The sequence below is a fragment of the Tachysurus vachellii genome, chromosome 2, assembly GCF_030014155.1.
Source record: "Tachysurus vachellii isolate PV-2020 chromosome 2, HZAU_Pvac_v1, whole genome shotgun sequence".
NCBI classification, from domain to species: domain Eukaryota; kingdom Metazoa; phylum Chordata; class Actinopteri; order Siluriformes; family Bagridae; genus Tachysurus; species Tachysurus vachellii.
This window is the reverse complement of record NC_083461.1, coordinates 5,366,235-5,385,192: the sequence shown is the minus strand read 5'-3', so window position 1 is coordinate 5,385,192 and position 18,958 is coordinate 5,366,235. Positions and strand designations below refer to the sequence as shown.

Genomic DNA, 18,958 nt, shown 5'->3' with positions numbered 1-18,958 from the left:
ATTGCATGAGTGAATGAGAGTGTGTGTGTGCCTTGCGATGGGTTGGCACTCCGTCCAGAGTGTATCCTGCCTTGATGCCCAATGACGCCTGAGATAGGCACAGGCTCCCCGTGACCCGAGGTAGTTCGGATAAGCAGTAGAAGATGAATGAATGAATGAATCAAACTGGGGAAAGAAGACAGTGAACGGATCCAAAGTGCACACACACAGCAGTGAACACACACCCGGAGCAGTGGGCAGGCATTTATGCTGCGGCGCCCGGGGAGCAGTTGGGGGGGTTCGGTGCCTTGCTCAAGGGCACCTCAGTCGTGGTATTGCCGGCCCGAGACTCGAACCCACAACCCAAAGGAGTCAAACTCTCTAACCATTAGGCCACGACTTCCCCATGCGGTTCCTTCTCTGCGTTCATCACCCAATCAGCCAGCAATTTTAATGCCCGTCAATTCCCCCTGTCATACAGTAAAATGGGTAAAGAAGTGCATTGAAGCTGAAAACATTGAAATTGACTCTGGTGAGGCAAGCGAGGAAATTTTACTATTGTGCTTTACTTTTCTTTCATGATCACTTTATTCTAGTGTAATTGTGTATATTTAGAGGTTGTTTTGTTTGTTATTTTGGCCTGGCGGACTTCTGAAGCAAGCAAAAAAAATAATAAATAACTGTGACAAGAAAAATACTAAAAAAGATGAAATACTGGGTTTTGCTTTTTTTAAAATTAATATTATTATTTTTTTTTTTTTACATTTTTTTTAAAGACATTCATAAATTTCAGCATCTTTTCTTTTCCATTTATGAATTTGTTATATTAATTAATGTTGTGGATCAAGGAAGCTCCTGCTATGACTTACGCTCAGTCATTTATGCACCAGGTTTTCTCTCTTTCTGTCAGACAATAATAAACACACACACACGCACACACACACGCACACACACTCTCAAATACAGCAGCTTTTTGTAAAAAAAAATTTTAATTAAAAAATTGTAGAAATTGTTATAGAAAATTAAGCAAGAAAATTAATTTTATATAAGCTTCATATTAACCACCAATGTAAAGTGAGACACGACAAAGCGTTTCAATGCTGAACATGGACACAACCAAACAGGAGCAATCTCCATTTTTGTTGCCTCAAGGAAAAAGATTAGGTAAGTAAATTGTTACCTGCGTTTTCCAGGTCATGAGTTTATTCAGTGTTCAGTAGTATATATACGTTTAGTGTACATAAGCAGTTGTGCATATGTTTAGTGTATATAAGCAGTTGTGCATACATTTAGTGTACATAAGCAGTTGTGCATGTGTTTAGTGTACATAAGCATGTTGTTGCTCATGATAGATAGATAGATAGATAGATAGATAGATAGATAGATAGATAGATAGATAGATACTTTATTAATTCCAAAATAAATTGAAGATATATATCATTGTATTAAATCTGTTTAGAAGGTGGGTTGAGCAATACGTTATAATGCCTCACAATCACGTGTGCCTCATTACAAGTTTGTTTTGGTGTAGTCCCCTTATATTTAAGGCAGTTTAAGTCACTCACATCACACACCTTATACTTCAACACACCTCTTGAAAGATAACGCAATCCTGAACTATGCAGAGCCAAGTGGTTGCTGTTTCAACATTACTGTTTTTCTGTATCCTGATTTATACTTTAATTTGGATCAGCATTCAAGTAAAATGGATCAGGTATGTTTTTGTATGTGTTTTTGTATAGATATGTGATTTCTGCTACTTGTTTTGAACTAGAAGTGTGATGTTTGGATTAGAAATAGCTTCCTGTTATACCAGCAGTCTTTTTCAGAGTTACTATCAGGATGAATCTTTTTTTTATCCTGTAGTCTTCCAAGTTTTCAGGCATTCAATAATCCTGAAAGGAATTCAGATTCATTTTGGAATGGTGGAGAAAAATTCAAAGGAAATCTTCTAACCGGGAATGTGGTTAATACGCCTTCACTCAATTTGTCTCCTGAGAAAACCACGAAAGGAGCCTCGGAGCTTAAACATCCGATCGACGTAACACCTTTTCCCATCATCTACAAAGACAAATTCACAAAGATGCCCAGTTGGGACTTTGAGGATGTTTATATGCAGAGCAGCGAAGCACGACGACCGGTCTGAATTTCCTACATCTTCTTTAACTAGATGGATTCTGTAATACGTTTTTTTTTGTGGATGGTATCAATGCTGCCTTGTGATGTATAACATCATACTGTACGTTACTGTCTAGGTCTGCTCCGTGTCTCACCAGAACTCTAAAGATAAAGAGTTTCAGAAGGCTGCAATGTGGAACATCCAGCTTTGGTTTCACAACGGTCACCTCGATATGAACGAGTGGAACCGTCTAGCACACTTCAACAACCCCTTTGGGTTTATGGAATATAACTATATGGGTAAGTAGTTTGGGTGGATTGGTGGTTAATGTTTGCCTCACGCTCACAGTTGTTGATTCTCGTTTCCGTCATGTTTGTGTGGAGTTTCTGTATGTTCTCCCTGCTTCCCTGGTGTTTTTCCATGTACTCTGATTTCCTGCACAAGTCAAAAGATATGCATGACATGCATTGTAGATTGTTTGAAATCTCTACATTATCTGTAGCATGTAAATGGGTGTGTGAGGGTGTGTGCAATTGTAGACTGGCGTCCTGTCAAGGACGTACAATGCCTTGTGGACTAGAGTGATGGACTGATGGATGGAATACATCCTGGATTATTCAAAGGCTGCAGTAAATGTTCAAACAATGTTGTTTACTATGTACACATTATTATCATATGTAATATGATAATATCATCTAGCTGTTGATGTTGTATAATCAGTGTACATCAAAAAGTCCTTGGTTCGTTTTCTCAGAGTAAAAACAACAAAAAAAATTCTACTCATTCTTCTTCTTCTTGTTCTTTTGGGTTTATCTAAAGACATCAAAAAGGCAGTCGATTTGATCCCCAAGCCGATATACAATCAGCTTTTACCAGTGCCCAGTGACTCACCAGACGGATGCATCCGCTGCGCTGTCGTTGGCACCGGTGGCATTCTCAACGGCTCCAGAATGGGCAAAGAGATAGACTCTCACAATTACGTCTTCCGGTAAAGAAGAAAATACTTGCAGCTCTTGACTTACCTGCCTTTCTAGACATTGTTTGAAACCTGAGAACAGCTTTCTATAGCACTCTGATAGTCAGGACACGTACCCACTCACCTTTAACTTCTGTTTCCAACAGAGTGAACGGAGCAGTCACGAAAGGCTTCGAGAATGACGTGGGGAATAAAACCTCGGTGTACGTGCACACCTCGTTCTCCTTAAGCCAGTCTCTTTTAAACCTGGAAAGTTACGGCTTCGAACGCATTCCACAGGATGAGGTCGGTGCCGTGTTGTTGTGACGTCCAAATAGCGTAAAAAATTGTGCAGTGATCTCTGGGTGGAAAATGTACATTTATTTGAAATGAGCTTTTTTGTTTATTATTTAAATTCTATATTTAAACAAATTTTTGAATGATTTTGAATGTTTATTCTTTATGCAGAAAAAAATATTCATTTAGTTTGTTGTTTGTTTATTTTTTGTTTAAATACAAACCTTTAAACAGGTTTTTGTTTAATATTAACATTGGAATATACATTACTTGTAATCTCATTTGTATTATTTTATTTATTTGCTGTATTATTTTAATTATTTGTATATAAATTGGGGGGCACAGTGGCTTAGTGGTTAGCACGTTCGCCTCACACCTTGATGCCAGATGACGACTGAGATAGGCACATGCTCCCCATGACCCGAGGTAGTTCAGATAAGCGGTAGAAAATGAATGAATGTATATAAATCCAACTCTCTCTCTTTTATTTATTTTTTTTTGTCTTTTTTATTTTGGGGTGCAAACTTTTGACTCAACTCTACCTGCTTTCCATTTAAACCCAAAGGGTATTAAATATGTGATGATCCCAGAGGGTCTTAGAGATTTCGAGTGGCTCGAAGGCCTCCTGCTGAACAAAACATTGACATACGGATCTTACAAAGGTTACAGGTAAGACGTCAGTCTTAGACAAAGGACTATTTGTGTTTCATAAAACCTAAAATCAAATATTTACCAAGCTCGTAATGATTGTTGCGGATTTAATCCTCCGATTTGCTGAGTAAAGAGAAGTGTGAATTTCTATAACTGTTCTAATTATATAAAGGGCCGTAAAATATTTCTGATGAACCTTTTATTACTCAGACCAAATACCTACTACAGCGACCGGCTCCAAAAGGATTCCTTATACGTTCTTCATCCTGACTTTTTAAGATACGTTCGGAACAGGTTTGAAGAAATTTAATCTTTTTTTATTCTATCTTCTTCTCATTGATTGGATAAGACTTTATAAAAAGGAATCACAATACACTTTATATACAGTACAGTTCACTTTATATACACTACAGCATGCACTATAGCATGCACTATGTCTCTAATGGCTTTATATTTACTGTTTTTACCTGTACACTGATCATCTTATGGGATATTTTTAATCAGTATAAATGAATAAGTGATGTTTTGTCTGTGAGTCTGATCTACAATGACTCAGTACTCTGTTGGCTTTCAGTGTCAGACGTGTGTTTTTCCCCTTTGTTGATAACCTTACTGTACACTGAATTTTAGTGGTTGAAGATAACGACTTCAAAGTTTAGATACTTATGAACAAAAACATTTGATGCTCAACATATACACAATAAAACGAGAGCAAATTCCATTTTTTTTGGCCTCTGGGAAAAAGATATAACGTTATCAAGGCAATACAGATGTGTCCAATCTTGTATATATTTCACAGTGTACACACTGTAAGTTTGATTTTGTTGCTCTCTTAAGAGTTGCCACAATAAATTTGTATTGTATTGTGTATATAATAATAATAATTCTCAGGACAAACTAACAAATTAATCCTGAATCTGTGTATTTTATTCATAATCACATAAGCATATTTGTTTTACTTTAGTAACTTGAGATGTACCAGTATATCCTGTCACACTTTCTCTAGTGTTCTATTTGACCGAATGTAGCTACACTTACTGATATTGTGTGTGTGTGTGTGTGTGTGTTTATGATTTTAGATTCCTGCCATCTAAAAGTCTAGAGAAGTCATACTGGCATAGTTACAGACCAACCAATGGAGCTTTCACATTGTTCTTGGCTCTTCATACCTGCGATATTGTGAGAAGATCTAATAGATTATTGTCATCTCACATCAGGCAGAAGCTGTGCTTTTCTTTATTTGTTGTGTATATAAATTAAGCTGAAGCATTAACAAAAGACAAAAATTTACTGACAGAAAAGATTTTAATTCAGTAACAAAAAATTCATTGAACATTTTACCTGTCAGTAAACAGTTGTCTTTTGTTGTTGCTACAGTATAAATAATGACAATTTATTCCATCTATTATTATTATTTATCAATTATTATTATTATTATTATTATTAACAACAACAGTAAGAATAGTAAATTTTTATTAACCTTATTACAATATTAAGGATAATAAGAGTAAGTATTGCTGTTCTCTTCATCTTAATATATTAGCATCATCATCAACAACAACAATACTACATCTACTACTAATATTAATAATAGATGTTATTGATAGGATTATAAATACAGTTCTTTCATATTTACTTTATAAATGATATGTTATTTATCGCTGATTGCAGAGCTCACGTCTCTTCTTATCGTAATTCAGGTGGACGTTTACGGATACATAACTGCGGATTACAGCAAATACTCCAACAATTATTTTGAACAAACCAAAAAAAACAGTGTTGTTTTTTACATCGATCGTGACTATGAACTGGAGATGAAAACCTGGAAGAAGCTGCATGATGCTGGGATCATCAACCTTTATCAAAGACAGGAACAATGACACCTGTTCTAGATATATGCGTCTGAGATGCTGATGTGTCAATACTTGTCCTCAACCTCGATCAGAAGGTTACAAGATGATGCAATAATGGATTCAAGTTCTCCGATTTATTCTAGCAAATCCACTTGAATCATGTTCGGTTTCCATTTGGGTTGGTGTGTGTGCATATGTATGTTTGAATGTGGTTTCTGAAATAAAACAAATAATAAATACACTTAACAGGAATTTACAAGTGGTATAATAAAGTATACATTTAAACTAAGGCAACAAAAAGTGAAATAGAACATATGCAGTATAGAGTAAATTATTCACCATTAGCCACTATATGGCGCTATTACCCCGGCAATAATTTTAACATCTAAAACAGATTATTAAGTCCGATTAAGTCCGATTAAACTTTATAAATAACGTATGTGTGTCTAAATTCTAATATCTTAGCTTAACAACAAACATAGACAAAGAATTAAATATTTTGCTAATAGTATGGGCTAAACATGCTCATGCTATCATGACACGTGACAAAAATGATTACACACATAAACGTGATGCTCACAATTATCAATGCACATAAACAGTAGCATAATGTATCTTAACCATTAATAAATGTCACTTACAGTCTCAAGGACCCACATATCAGAACAAACAATAATCTGCCTCATCCGTAGCGACTGAACTAATTAGAACCGTAGTTCTCTCAAGAACTACACATAGTACGTCACCAACAAAACAGCAGGGTATTTTATACAACACCAGACTTATTGAACTTTTTTTTTTTTTTTGCATTCACAATGCATGTATTTATATGCATTCAGGTGTGTTTTTATAGTTTATTCTCATTTTTTCTTGTTGTAATATGAATTTGGTATTTTACTCAATTATTGGGTCATGAAAGATTCGTTCCACAACGTGGAGCAGTTTTTCCTGCTACTTTACATTTGTGTCAATTACATGTGTTTTTTTATTTATTTTTTTATTTTTAAATCTTGTACTGGATTTTGAATCTAATGAAAATATGTTTTGAACAGGATTTTATTCATATTAAATGATGTTACCCACAGTGACTAACCTTAACAAAAAAACACATTTGAGGCATTTTCAGTTATTGTCTGATCTGTTGTGTTGTGTAGATTTTTTTATGTAGAAATCCAGAAGTAAAAATGAGATTGTTAATGTAATTATTGAAATAAAACCCAGTTTCTGCTATGAAATGATGCTGAACCTTTCAGAATCCTGCACTTTCTAGTCTGTAAATAAGTGTGAGGTTGCTTGTTTAACGTTCATTGTATTCTATCGTTTTTTTGTTTTACGTTATTTTCTATCAAGGACTTTTATTTTGATGTTGAGTCCTCGAGGAAGAGGATGGAATGTGAAGGGGAGGAGCTTGAGAGGGAGTGTTAGGGCGCGAAGTGAGGTGTTGTTTTTTTCCAGTTCTAATCCTCTGCTCAATAAAAGTTATTAGCTGGTAATATTTCAAGTCCATCGTCCTTATTGAAATCAACCCATGAACAGTTAAACCTCCACGCCTTACATATTTATTGGTGGCAGCGGTGGTGGTTTTCGGTATCTTTGGAGAAGTTGCTGTTGGATTGGTAGGGTGACAAAGATGAAAATACATGCTAATTCTAATGCTAATACATCCTATTCTTCATATATGCTGGATCGGTTGTTGTACGGGTGATTTCTGACTGAAACGCTTTTTGCTTAACGTGCAGCGTTTTCAATTACATGGACTGTATTCTGCCGGACTACATTTATAACTTTAGAGCAGCTTTATTGTTTTCACCATCGTGTGAGTTTTATGTCCATGTTTAGTTATTTGCTTATTTCATTTTATTTGGGTGAAAGAGAGTAAAATGCCTGCTTCTCGGCGGTTTGAAGTTGGCTCTTTGGCAGGATTTGACGGCGCTCACATTTTCTGAAACTGTGCGCGTTAATCCCTCCTGTGACTTCAGCAACTGCTCATAGCCCAAAAACGAGAAAGCACTGAGACTTATAAAATAGACTTGTTCTATGTGTTCATCTACATTATTTGCATACTGCAATGGTCACAGTATCAGCCTAACTGGCAAATAATCTTTATCAACAAAAGACTGGACTGAACTGGTACAACGCTGCATTGGCAGCATTTTTTTTTTTCAAACATGTCGGAAGACAATGTAATAACTCCACAGGTGCACTTCAGAGCTGTTTTACCTCCAGACTTCACTGGGGATGGCAATGAAAGCTTTTCTCAATGGGCTCGTCGTTTTCAAGTATGCTGCGAGACCTCAGGTATGGACAAACCTCAGCTGGCCAAAGTACTTCCTTCAAGATTGGCAGGTGCTGCATTCAGTTATTGGGATAGCTTGTCAGATGACATAAAATCTGATTATGACCGTACATGTGGCAAAATGGCTACAGTTTTTGACCAAAAACAATTACTGAGAACTTTTCAAACGTACTTGAATGCCAGACCACGTCTGAGTAATGAGCCATTAGAAGTGTATGCTGCTGAACTGACCCACCTTGTTCACCAAGCTTTTCCGGATTATGGACAATCTGCCATTAAAGGTGAAATTTTGCGACGTTTTATTGCTGGACTGGAACCTGCATTGCAAACTAAGCTGTACGAGTTTGGTGTTGCTACAATTGATGATGCAATTAAAGTAGCTGGTAGGTATGAGAGGGCACGTTCCACAGCCACTGAGCCTTCTCCTCTGCCGACATCCTCTGCACCTCAGCCTGCCGTAGTACACAGCCTCACAACTGAGTCTGCCAATATGCTTGCAGCGCAGCTCAGTGACCTCCATCTGAAAGTAGACAAACTTCAGTCCATAGTTTCTATGAAGACACAGCCTAAGCCTCATCACAGCAGTGCTGTCTCATCACCTGAACACCACTTCGCCCATCGTCGGAGATCACCTTCACTTGAGAGAGCTAAAGACGGTCACTATATGCCATCGTCTCGCTATCAGCATTTCACTGCATCTGATGAGCCATACTTCAGAGGACGATCTCCTGTACGTTCCAGTATCAGCCACCGCAGACCACAAGGGAGCCCCAGGTCAAGTTATCATCAGCAGCACGGCTATGACAGACCCATATTCTATGAGAGTAGAGATACCCGCTTTAGCCCTTGGCGTGGATATGCTGCATATGATGACTCAGTGACACCTCAACCCAGCTATAGGCATCATTCGAAGGATGACAGCAGCCCAGGGGGAAACAGAGATCGACGGAGGGGCGAGCAGTATTACAGACATCGCTCTCCAAGTCCACAACGACCCCATTCACGGCATGTACATTTCACTGAACATCACCGTTCGGGAAACGAATGGTAGCTGGAGATGGGGGCCAATCTTCAGTTCAAATGTCAGTGGCCCATAGAGACAACACAGTCACACCTGAGGACTCCACAGTTTGGACCCCATACATAAAAGGACTCATCGAGGACCAAGAAGTCAGTGTTTTCCTTGACACGGGTGCTGGTTTGTCACTCATTAGTGAGGCCTTGCGTCAACGCATCCCTGCACTGAAACATCGGCCCATACTGAAAAGTTTCCAGGTGGCACACACACTTACAGGACATCAATTAAACATTTTAGGTTCATTAACTGTCACATTACGCCTTGGGTCACACATTTTCAGTATGGACATGTATGTTGTTAGAGACTATGTTGTTAGACAGGACGCCCCTCTTGGGTGGGACTTTTTCAAAACAGATGGTGCCTCAATTGACACAGCCTCTGGGGTTTTCATGTTCGAGAATGAAAAAATTTCTCTTCTCAGTTCCTCCCAAGCATTGCCTTTTTGCTGTAATGTGTTCTTGCTCTCACAGGTCTCAGTCCCACCCTTGACAGAGATTGTTGTCCCTGCCTCGGTAGCATGTGTATCTGAGACAGGTAGTCAGCTCCATGGTTTTCAAGGTATCCTAGAACCAAATGTCATTTGACAAAGATTTAGCTGTTGCTCGTAGCTTCTCTAATGTTGAAAACGGGCTCACTGTTGTTCATCTACTTAATCTTACACACCAAGACATTGAGCTGCCCAAACAGGCCCATTTAGGTCAGTTCTACTCTGTGCGTAACATGCCTTCTGATTTCTATAGGCCTGTGGACGCTCTTGTAGCTCAGGTTAGCCTGCCAAGCCCTTCGTGCAAAATACCTGATGTTCACATGGGTACAGACACTCTTACTCCCAATGAGGTGAAAGTAGTTCACTCCCTCCTACAAGAGAACTGTGATATCTTCAGTATTTCCTCTACTGATCTAGGTCGAACTGATTTGATTAAGCATAGCATACACACATCCTCTACGTCCCCTGCACGTCAGAGGGCATATCGTACATCTCCTGTCCTACGAGAGGAAATCCACAAACAAGTACAGAAGCTTCTTGATGCTGACTTAATTGAGCCTAGCCATAGTCCATGGGCCTCCCCAGTGATACTTGTTCGTAAGAAGGATGGATCTTACAGATTTTGTATAGATTACAGACGTTTAAACTCGATTACAATCAAAGATGCACACCCACTCCCACGTGTGGATGACAGTTTGGATGCCCTATCTGGAGCCACCCTCTTTAGTACGCTGGATTTGTCAAGTGGCTATTGGCAGATTCAAATGGATGATGCTAGTAAGGAAAAAACTGCCTTTACTACGGGTGATTCCCTGTATCATTTTAAGGTCGTGCCAATGGGCCTTACTAATGCCCCCCCGACATTTCAGCGATTGATGGAGCTTGTTCTTCGTGGCCTCCATTGGTCTAAGACTTTGGTATATCTTGATGACATAATAGTCTTCAGTAAGACCTTTCAAGATCACATCCACGATCTCTCTGAAGTGTTTGGTAGATTGCGGCAGGCTGGTCTCAAACTCCATCCTCAAAAATGTCAGTTTTTCAAGCGATCTGTACTCTTTCTAGGACATGTGGTTTCAAAGGATGGCATTCAGCCAGACCCCAAGGGGACTGAGAAAGTGTTGAACTGGCCTCGTCCAACTACACCTACAGAGGTTAGAGCTTTCATAGGCCTCTGTTCATACTATCGCCGTTTTATCAAGGATTTTGCAGAAAAAGCAGCTCCCTTACACAGTCTGACAAGGAAACATGCCAAATTCATTTGGAGCGAAGAATGTGAAGACACTTTTCAGTATTTTCAGGATGCTCTATCTTCCCCTCCTATCCTCACTTACCCTGATTTCAGCAAGTCTTTTATTCTGTATACGGATGCATCTCACCACGCTATTGGCTCCGTTCTTGCACAACAACAGGGTGTTGAAAAGGTAGTAGCCTATGCTAGTCATGTGCTAAGTGCAACAGAGTGCAACTGGTCCACCTTTGACAGAGAATGGTGGGCTATTGTTTGGTCCGTTAGACATTTCTCACACTACTTGCAAGGGTGCCCCTTTGTGATTGTTACAGATCATCGCCCCTTGTTAGGTTTAAAGAAAATGCCTATCGATCGAGATCCAACAGGACGCAGGGCCCGTTGGGCATTGGAGCTTGATGTGTACGATTGGGTCATAAAACACAGGGCTGGCGCAAAGCACACAAATGCAGACTCGCTGTCTAGACGCCCAAGTCAAAGCAATGCCATTCCTCAGCCTACTTCTGATCTCTCAATGGCAGGCAAGCCAGAACCTTCTTTAATCACAGCCCCTCTTACTGCTCATGCTGTCATAGACCTTTCCCAGTCTTCAGGAGACCTCCATCATGGGTTCTAAAGAAAGGTTTGGCAGAGCTCAAAGTATATTGGCGACAGTTTGATAGACTGCATTTTCAGGATGAGAAAATCTACCGGTTTGCCTGTAACAAACCAAAAGAATCACCCACTCTTCATGTAGTCATTCCCAGCAAAGCTGTCCCCCAGGTGTTACAGTTTTTACATGGACATTCCACTGTAGGTCACCTTGGTCATAAAAAGACACTTGCAAGGGCCAGGGAGCATTTCTATTGGCCATACATGGTGAGAGACATAGAGAACTACTGCCAACAGTGTGTTTCCTGCCAGTCTAGATCTATGCCAGTTCCACATCAAGTAGCTCCTTTACAGACTATTCATGCCAATCGTCCTTTCGAAAAGGTGGCAGCTGACATTACAGAGCTTCCTGTGACACCATCAGGCCATAAATATGTCCTTGTTCTTCAAGACTATTTCACCAAGTATGTGAATTTGTACCCTATGAAGGACCAAAGAGCTGTAACAGTTGCACACTGTATTTTTGAGCAGTATGTTACAGAGCATGGTGTTCCTGAATGCCTTCATACAGATCAAGGCCGTCAGTTTGAGGCAGATTTAATCAAGGAGTTGTGTTCCAAGTTGGGTGTCACCAAACTAGGACTTCCCCCATCATCCTGAGGGAGATGGTTTAATCGAAAGATTTAATCGCACCCTGAAAGACCAGTTGAGTAAAAGTCTGTATCAGCAAACAGAACCATGGGATACCATGTTGAGGTCAATCCAGTTCTCCTACAATACCAGTGTGCACAGCAGTACTGGATACACCCCTTTCTTCCTTGTTCATGGACGTGAAGCCAGACTGCCTGTTTCTTTTACTCTTTCCTAGTCCTGCTGAATCTTCCAGTGCCTCTGCGGGCACCCCAGCAGAGTATGCTACATCTGTCTACAGGAAATTGCATTTTGCATTCCAGTTCCGTAAGGAGAATAAGGAACATGCTCATGTGCAATAAAAAGCACAATATGATAAAAAAGCCAAATACACCACGGACAATGTTTGGAGACTTGGTTTGGCTGAATGATCCTGCTCATTCCCGATGTAAACTGGCCCCACGCTGGAAAGGACCCTACATTGTAACACGAACTGTTCAGCCTGACAGTGGTTACTCTGTACTGTATGCTATTCAGCCAAAGGGTTTTCCTGAAAAGACACCACAAGTGGTACATCATAACCGTCTTAAACCCTACCTGGCTCCCACATGTCAGCTGGGGCGAACAGTATCAGATGCACCGTCTCCCATTGCACAGCCTGTTGAAAAGGAAGTACCCTCTAGTACTTCTAATTCTAATACACTTGCTGCCCAGCAGAACTTGCCTTCTGTCGTTTTTACAGGAGGAGTCCCCAATCAGAGTTCGGCTAGGTCTTTGCTTTTGGGACAGCCCCCACTGAACTTAACTCAAAACACTAGACAGTTTAATGTCCCACAGTCTGGTGACACTGCAAGCTCGAAAGTGGGCCGTCTTACCTTTATGGCTCCACATGCTGTTCTAGACGCTAGCCCATTAGGTCGCAGTCCTGTCAGGTTGCCTGCAAGGTTCAAAGACTATATCTTTGCTTTATTCTTTTATTTTATTTAATTTTTGAGGTCCTTAAATGTCTCATGTGAAATACAGACCATATTATTCATGGAAAATCGTGGTTGTGTTGCACCAACAATCTGCACATTGCTTTGTCTGGTTTATTCATGACATTGTTATTTTCTGTATGTTGAAAACGTGGACGTTTCATTTCACATGGGGTAACTAATGTGAGGTTGCTTGTTTAACGTTCATTGTATTCTATCGTTTTTTTTGTTTTACGTTATTTTCTATCAAGGACTTTTATTTTGATGTTGAGTCCTCGAGGAAGAGGATGGAACGTGAAGGGGAGGAGCTTGAATAAAAGTTATTAGCTGGTAATATTTCAAGTCCATCGTCTTTATTGAAATCAACCCATGAACAGTTAAACCTCCACGCCTTACATAAGTATTTGTGTTTTATTCTGCCAGCAGGTGGCGCTTTTAGACTATTTATATTAAATTTCAATTTATTTGTATAGCGCTTTTAACAATTTCCCATTGTCTCAAAGCAGCTTTACAGAAGTATGGAAACAGGAGAGACAGAGAATAAATAATAATAATAATAATAATAATAATAATAATAATAATAATAATATAAAAATAAATAAATATATACAATTTAAAAAAAATGAAATGAATACAATTTAAAAAATCATTAAAATATTTACTTAAAATGTAAAATATTATCTATCCTTATCCCTAATGAACAAGCCGGAAGTGACGGCGGCAAGGAAAAAACTCCCTGAGAGGATATGAGGAAGAAACCTTGAGAGGAACCAGGCTCAGAAGGGAACCTCATCCTCATTTGGGTGATAATGTCATTTCTACAAGTTTTAATAGTTGTATGTCATGTCATATGGGGGCATGTCATAGCCTAGTGGTTAAGGTGTTGGACTACCAATCGGAAGGTTGTGAGTTCAATCCCAGGTCCACCAAGCTGCCACTGTTGGGCCCCTGAGCAAGGCCCTTAACTCTCAATTGCTCAGCTGTATAAAAAAATGGAAGTCGCTCTGGATAAGGGCGTCTGCTAAATGCTGTAAATGTAATAGTATAACCAAGAGCTCCTGAGGAACTAATGAGTCTGAGTTCAGCACAGACCTGATTGCTGATAAAGACCAGACTGTACAACTGACTGACTATGGCACCTGCAATGTTTTCAGGTGCCCTAATATATAATAATATATATAAATGCCATAATATATGATGTGTAGGAGCATGCAAATGAGATAAACCTAAGGTAAACATTTGTCTAGGCAATAATGAATAATGAACAGTCCCTTTGGGGGGCAAAGTGGGTTTGTGGTCATCATGTTTGCGTCACACCTCCGTGGTTGGGGTCATTTTCCCACCCTGTGTCCCGTGTTGGTGGAGTGTTCATGTTCTCCTTGTGCTTCGAGGATTTCTTCTGGGTTTCTTCCTCAAGGATATTTCACTATAACAGACTCCTGGTTCCACTTGACCCATGGTAGGCTATGCGCAACGATAAATAGCTGTATGGATGGTTGTGTACAGTAGATATGACTTGACCTCAGCATGACAGGCGTTGCTTTTCTTCTCACCACACATGCAAAAAGTAATTACTGACCTTTCTCATCCTTGTTCCGCTCACTGAATGTTTTTTGTTGTTATTGTTGTTTCTAAACACTATTCTGTAATAGTCACTATTCACTATTCTACTATTCTGTAGAAGACCGTAAAAGGACCGTTAAAAAAACATAAAATTCTCCCAGTGCCTCGGGGGTTTCCTCCGTGTACTCCGCTTTCTTCCCCCGGTCCAAAGACATGCATGGTTGGTTGATCGGCATCTCTGGAAAATTGTCCCTAGTGTGTGATTGTGTGAGTGAATGAGAGTGTGTGTGCCCTGTGATGGGTTGGCACTCCGTCCAGGGTGTATCCTGCCTTGATGCCCCGTGACCCGAGATAGTTCGGATAAGCGGTAGAAGATGAATGAATGAATGAATGTTCTTATCCCTAATGAGATGAGCTGCAAGGAAAAACTCCCTGAGAGGACATGAGGAGGAAACCTTGAGAGGAACCAGGTTCAGGAAGGAACCTCATCCTCATGTGGGTGATAATGGACAGGAAATAATGTCAATATAAATAATGAAAGATAATAAACTATTTTTTTCTGATGTATGAATCTGGATCTCATAGTGAAAAAAATTGAAAAGAGAAACTTTTTAAACTCTGTTATTATTATTACTACAGCAGATTGTGGTTTAAGTTTTTTAATTCCTGACGATCTCCAGTTTGCACGTTTCTACCTCTGGGGTAAATAAAGTTGTGTTTAGACTTTCTGGGTGGAGCTTAACGGAGACACGAGCGCGCGCTTCTCTGCTGACTCGCGAGCGCTCGGTTTAGTGTCAAACACGTTCACGCGCTACCGGAGTCGGTTTCCGTCTCCTGTGTGACGAAACACAAGGCTGAGCTCACACAACTGGATTAATCGTTTATTGTGTGTGTGTGTGTGTGTGTGTGTGTGTGTGTGTGAGAGAGAGAGAGAGAGAGAGAGAGAGAGTGTGTGAGAGTGTGAGTGTGTTTGCGCGTGTATCTCTGTGTATCTGTGTGTGTGTGTGTATGTGTGTATGTGTGTATGTGTGTAAAACGATTCTATCCACTAGAATGAACACAGGAAGTTTGTTATTTTTACAATTCTAATATTTTAATTGTTTTAATATTAGCTTTTGAACTGAAAACAAAACAAATCCTTTCTGCTGTTGACTTTAGAGAAAAGTCACCTAAAGGTCACCTGAAAAACCACGTGTGCTTTTTAGCCGTTGTGTATTTTACAGATGTTTCCTTTGGTTGTTTTTATTTGTTCTAAGTTGTGAAGTTTCACATTTACGGTATGTGTTTATATATAAACGTATTTTCGCTTATATTTCGTTTATTTCTATCATTTTTCACGTGTTATTTTCTATCATAGTTCATTTATCACAGGAAAGTTTCACAAGACAGTGACGTGTTTATTATGGCGTTTATTTCTACCATGATTACGTTATTTTTTACATTAACGTTTCACATGCATACTGTGTGTGTGTGTGTGTGTGTGTGTGTGTGTGTGTGTGTGAGAGAGAAACGATTCTATCCACTAGAATGAAGATGTCACAGGACACCGAAAAAACAAAACAAAACTCGGGCTGGTGACATGGCCCGCAACCAAGAAGTGAGGCGGCGCCCCCCACGGAGAAACCGGAAGCGGAGCGGCGTCCCTCACCGGAAAAATGTGGACCGATGTCACCAGAACCCGCGAAGTCCAGGGGAAAAAAAAAATCAAATAAGGAAAAAAATGCTCCCAATATCGACCGGTCCAAGCTGCAGCTGTCCTGCTGGGTCCTGATGTGGCGGAATCCTTCTGTCACTGGCGCGGGGGTAAAAATGGACCCAAATGCAGGACAGCTTGAAATGGGCAGGAAGAGACAAGGGCGGGGCAGACACGTGAACAAGGAACATAAACAAAAGGTACATGGCCAAAGTCCGGGCAGAGTCCTGACATACATACAACAAAAATAAACATTTAGATATTACCCATTGTTTCTCTGTCTGTACTTGGTTGACTGAGAAGAATTAAGTACATTTAAGTGCCAAACATTTTGGGTTTTAAATGAAAACTTTTCTGAGATGCAAAAACAAAAAAATTAATTATTAAAGTATCAAAACTAAGGCATACATTAAAATAAATAGTAATAATAATACAAAAATACTGCCTTTAAGTCATGCAACTTAACTTTCGGTACCAAAAGATTCTAAATCTACAGCTCATGCATAACAAACCTTTACTGTCTAATTTGGAATGCTTTGTGGTATTTAAGAGGCAAAAAACATGGACAGGAACTTGGACCTAGAGGCCATGCATGGTTTCACACCGAGTGCTTTAAGTATATATATATATATATATATATATATATATATATATATATATATATATATATATATATATATATATATATATAAATCAGAATATAAAAGTCTCTCTCTCTCAACGTGTGTGTGCTTTAAAAGTTTTTAAAAGAGCATGTGATTGCAATGAAGAAAGGTAAACATATCAACATGCTCAGAACTGCGCTTTGAAGCAGTGTTTCCTTCTGCTGAAAACAGACGCTCTGATAGTGTCCCAAAACTTGGACATTTTCTGTCGTTTTTTCCTGTTTGTTTCTTCTCTTTGCTCATTGACATTGTTATCTCGCCCTTACATTTTGCAGCCCGCACTGCCCCGTCTCTTTCTTATGGTGGAGTCATGAACACTGACCTTAACTGAGGTAGGTGAGGCCTGCAGTTCTTTGGATGTTGTTATGGGGTCTTTTGTGACATCTTGGATGAGTCGTCGCTGCGCTCTTAGTGTAATTCTGTTCGGCCGGCCACTCCTCGGCCAAACACTTGTAGCCATGTAGGTTTGAATTTTGTTTTCCCTTAATAATAAAAACCATTTAAAAACTGCATGTTGTGTTTACTTGTGTTATCTTTGACTAGTATATAAATTTTTTTAAATATAAATTTAAATTTGATCGGAAACTTTAAAGTGTGACAAACGTGCAGAAAAATAAAAAATCAGGAAGGGGCCAACACTTTTTCACACCACTGTATATATGTGTGTGTGTGTGTGTGTGTAAACCCACACTTTAAACCCAATGATAGATGAAAAGTATAAGATTATTCAGTTAAATTCAAATTTATTTGTATCGAGCCTTTAACCAAGGTCATTGTCTCAAAACAGCTTTACGGAAAAATGTAGAATTAAAAAAATTAAAGCCAAACGCAGTGATGGCAAGAAAAAGCTCCTTTAGATGACATGAGGAAGAAGCCATGGGAAGAAACAGACTTAATAGTGAACATCATCATCATTTAGGTGACACTGGAGAGTAATATTATAAACTGTCACTGTCGGGCGGAATCCTCGTATCTACAAAACCATTATTTTTCAGGAAATTTAAAAAACAGCATATTTTTTGAGTTATTAAACATTGTATCGTTAAAGTTGTTATTATACCTTATATTGCTATCATATACTGTTGTGTACCAACATTAACACATCATTTTCCCAAAGTCATGTTTTATCGGAGATACAAGCTTTTTGACTTGGGAGCAGGGAGGTACGAGATTATGCTGTCATTGATAAGAACGGTACGGACACAGACGTCGCTGCTGCCAGCGGTGTTCAATAAAGTCTGCGGTCACGTTGAGCCTTTTGACAAGAGACAAGGCTTCATTAGTTAACCAAAGCTAATGACTGTAGTTACAAACATCTTCCTAAACTCTATTTTAAAGGTTTAAGAGCTATAAGTGATGCAATACAAAACACGATAAGCTAATTAGGCTGTCTAATAGGTGGAAATTAGTCTAATCTGCTCACAAACTTACCTTCATGGCTCACAGGCTTCTTTCTGCACAGAAGCATTACAGCTATGGATTTTTAACAAAACAGCCTACTCAAATGTATCTAACCTAACTATTTTCACTTGTTAGTGTCCAAAAAACAGTGTTTTACATGCACAGTGCCAAGAGAGGCATTGTCTATAAGTAGGCCGACTTAAAGTCAGTAAAATAATAATAAAAACAGTAATTAAATAGTGGTATCCAAAACATTCAATTTAATTCAAATATTATATTATAAAAACGTCAATGAAAATGTATAATAAGCAGTAATAAATAGATATTTAAAATACATCAATAACACAGATAAACATAGATAAAATAATAGTTAAAGGAATACTTCACCAGAAAAAATAAAATTAATAAAGGTCAAATTATCGTTTCACTACGTTATACGGCATGTTTACCTATAATAACGAGGCAAAAAGTCAGCCA

The 18,958-nt window shown here is 39.0% G+C and overlaps 1 protein-coding gene across 1 annotated transcript; it reads left to right on the top strand.

The window, feature by feature from the left end:
• Nucleotides 1–1,559: 1,559 nt before the first annotated feature.
• Nucleotides 1,560–5,896, top strand: LOC132859011 (alpha-N-acetylgalactosaminide alpha-2,6-sialyltransferase 1-like). Its single transcript, XM_060889561.1, has 9 exons — nucleotides 1,560–1,693; nucleotides 1,846–2,119; nucleotides 2,235–2,397; nucleotides 2,918–3,086; nucleotides 3,221–3,359; nucleotides 3,916–4,019; nucleotides 4,212–4,295; nucleotides 5,081–5,180; nucleotides 5,702–5,896. The coding sequence occupies exons 1-9, from the start codon at nucleotides 1,599–1,601 to the stop codon at nucleotides 5,879–5,881; spliced, it is 1,308 nt and encodes a 435-aa protein (XP_060745544.1). The 5' UTR covers nucleotides 1,560–1,598; the 3' UTR covers nucleotides 5,882–5,896.
• The last annotated feature ends 13,062 nt before the right edge of the window (nucleotides 5,897–18,958 follow it).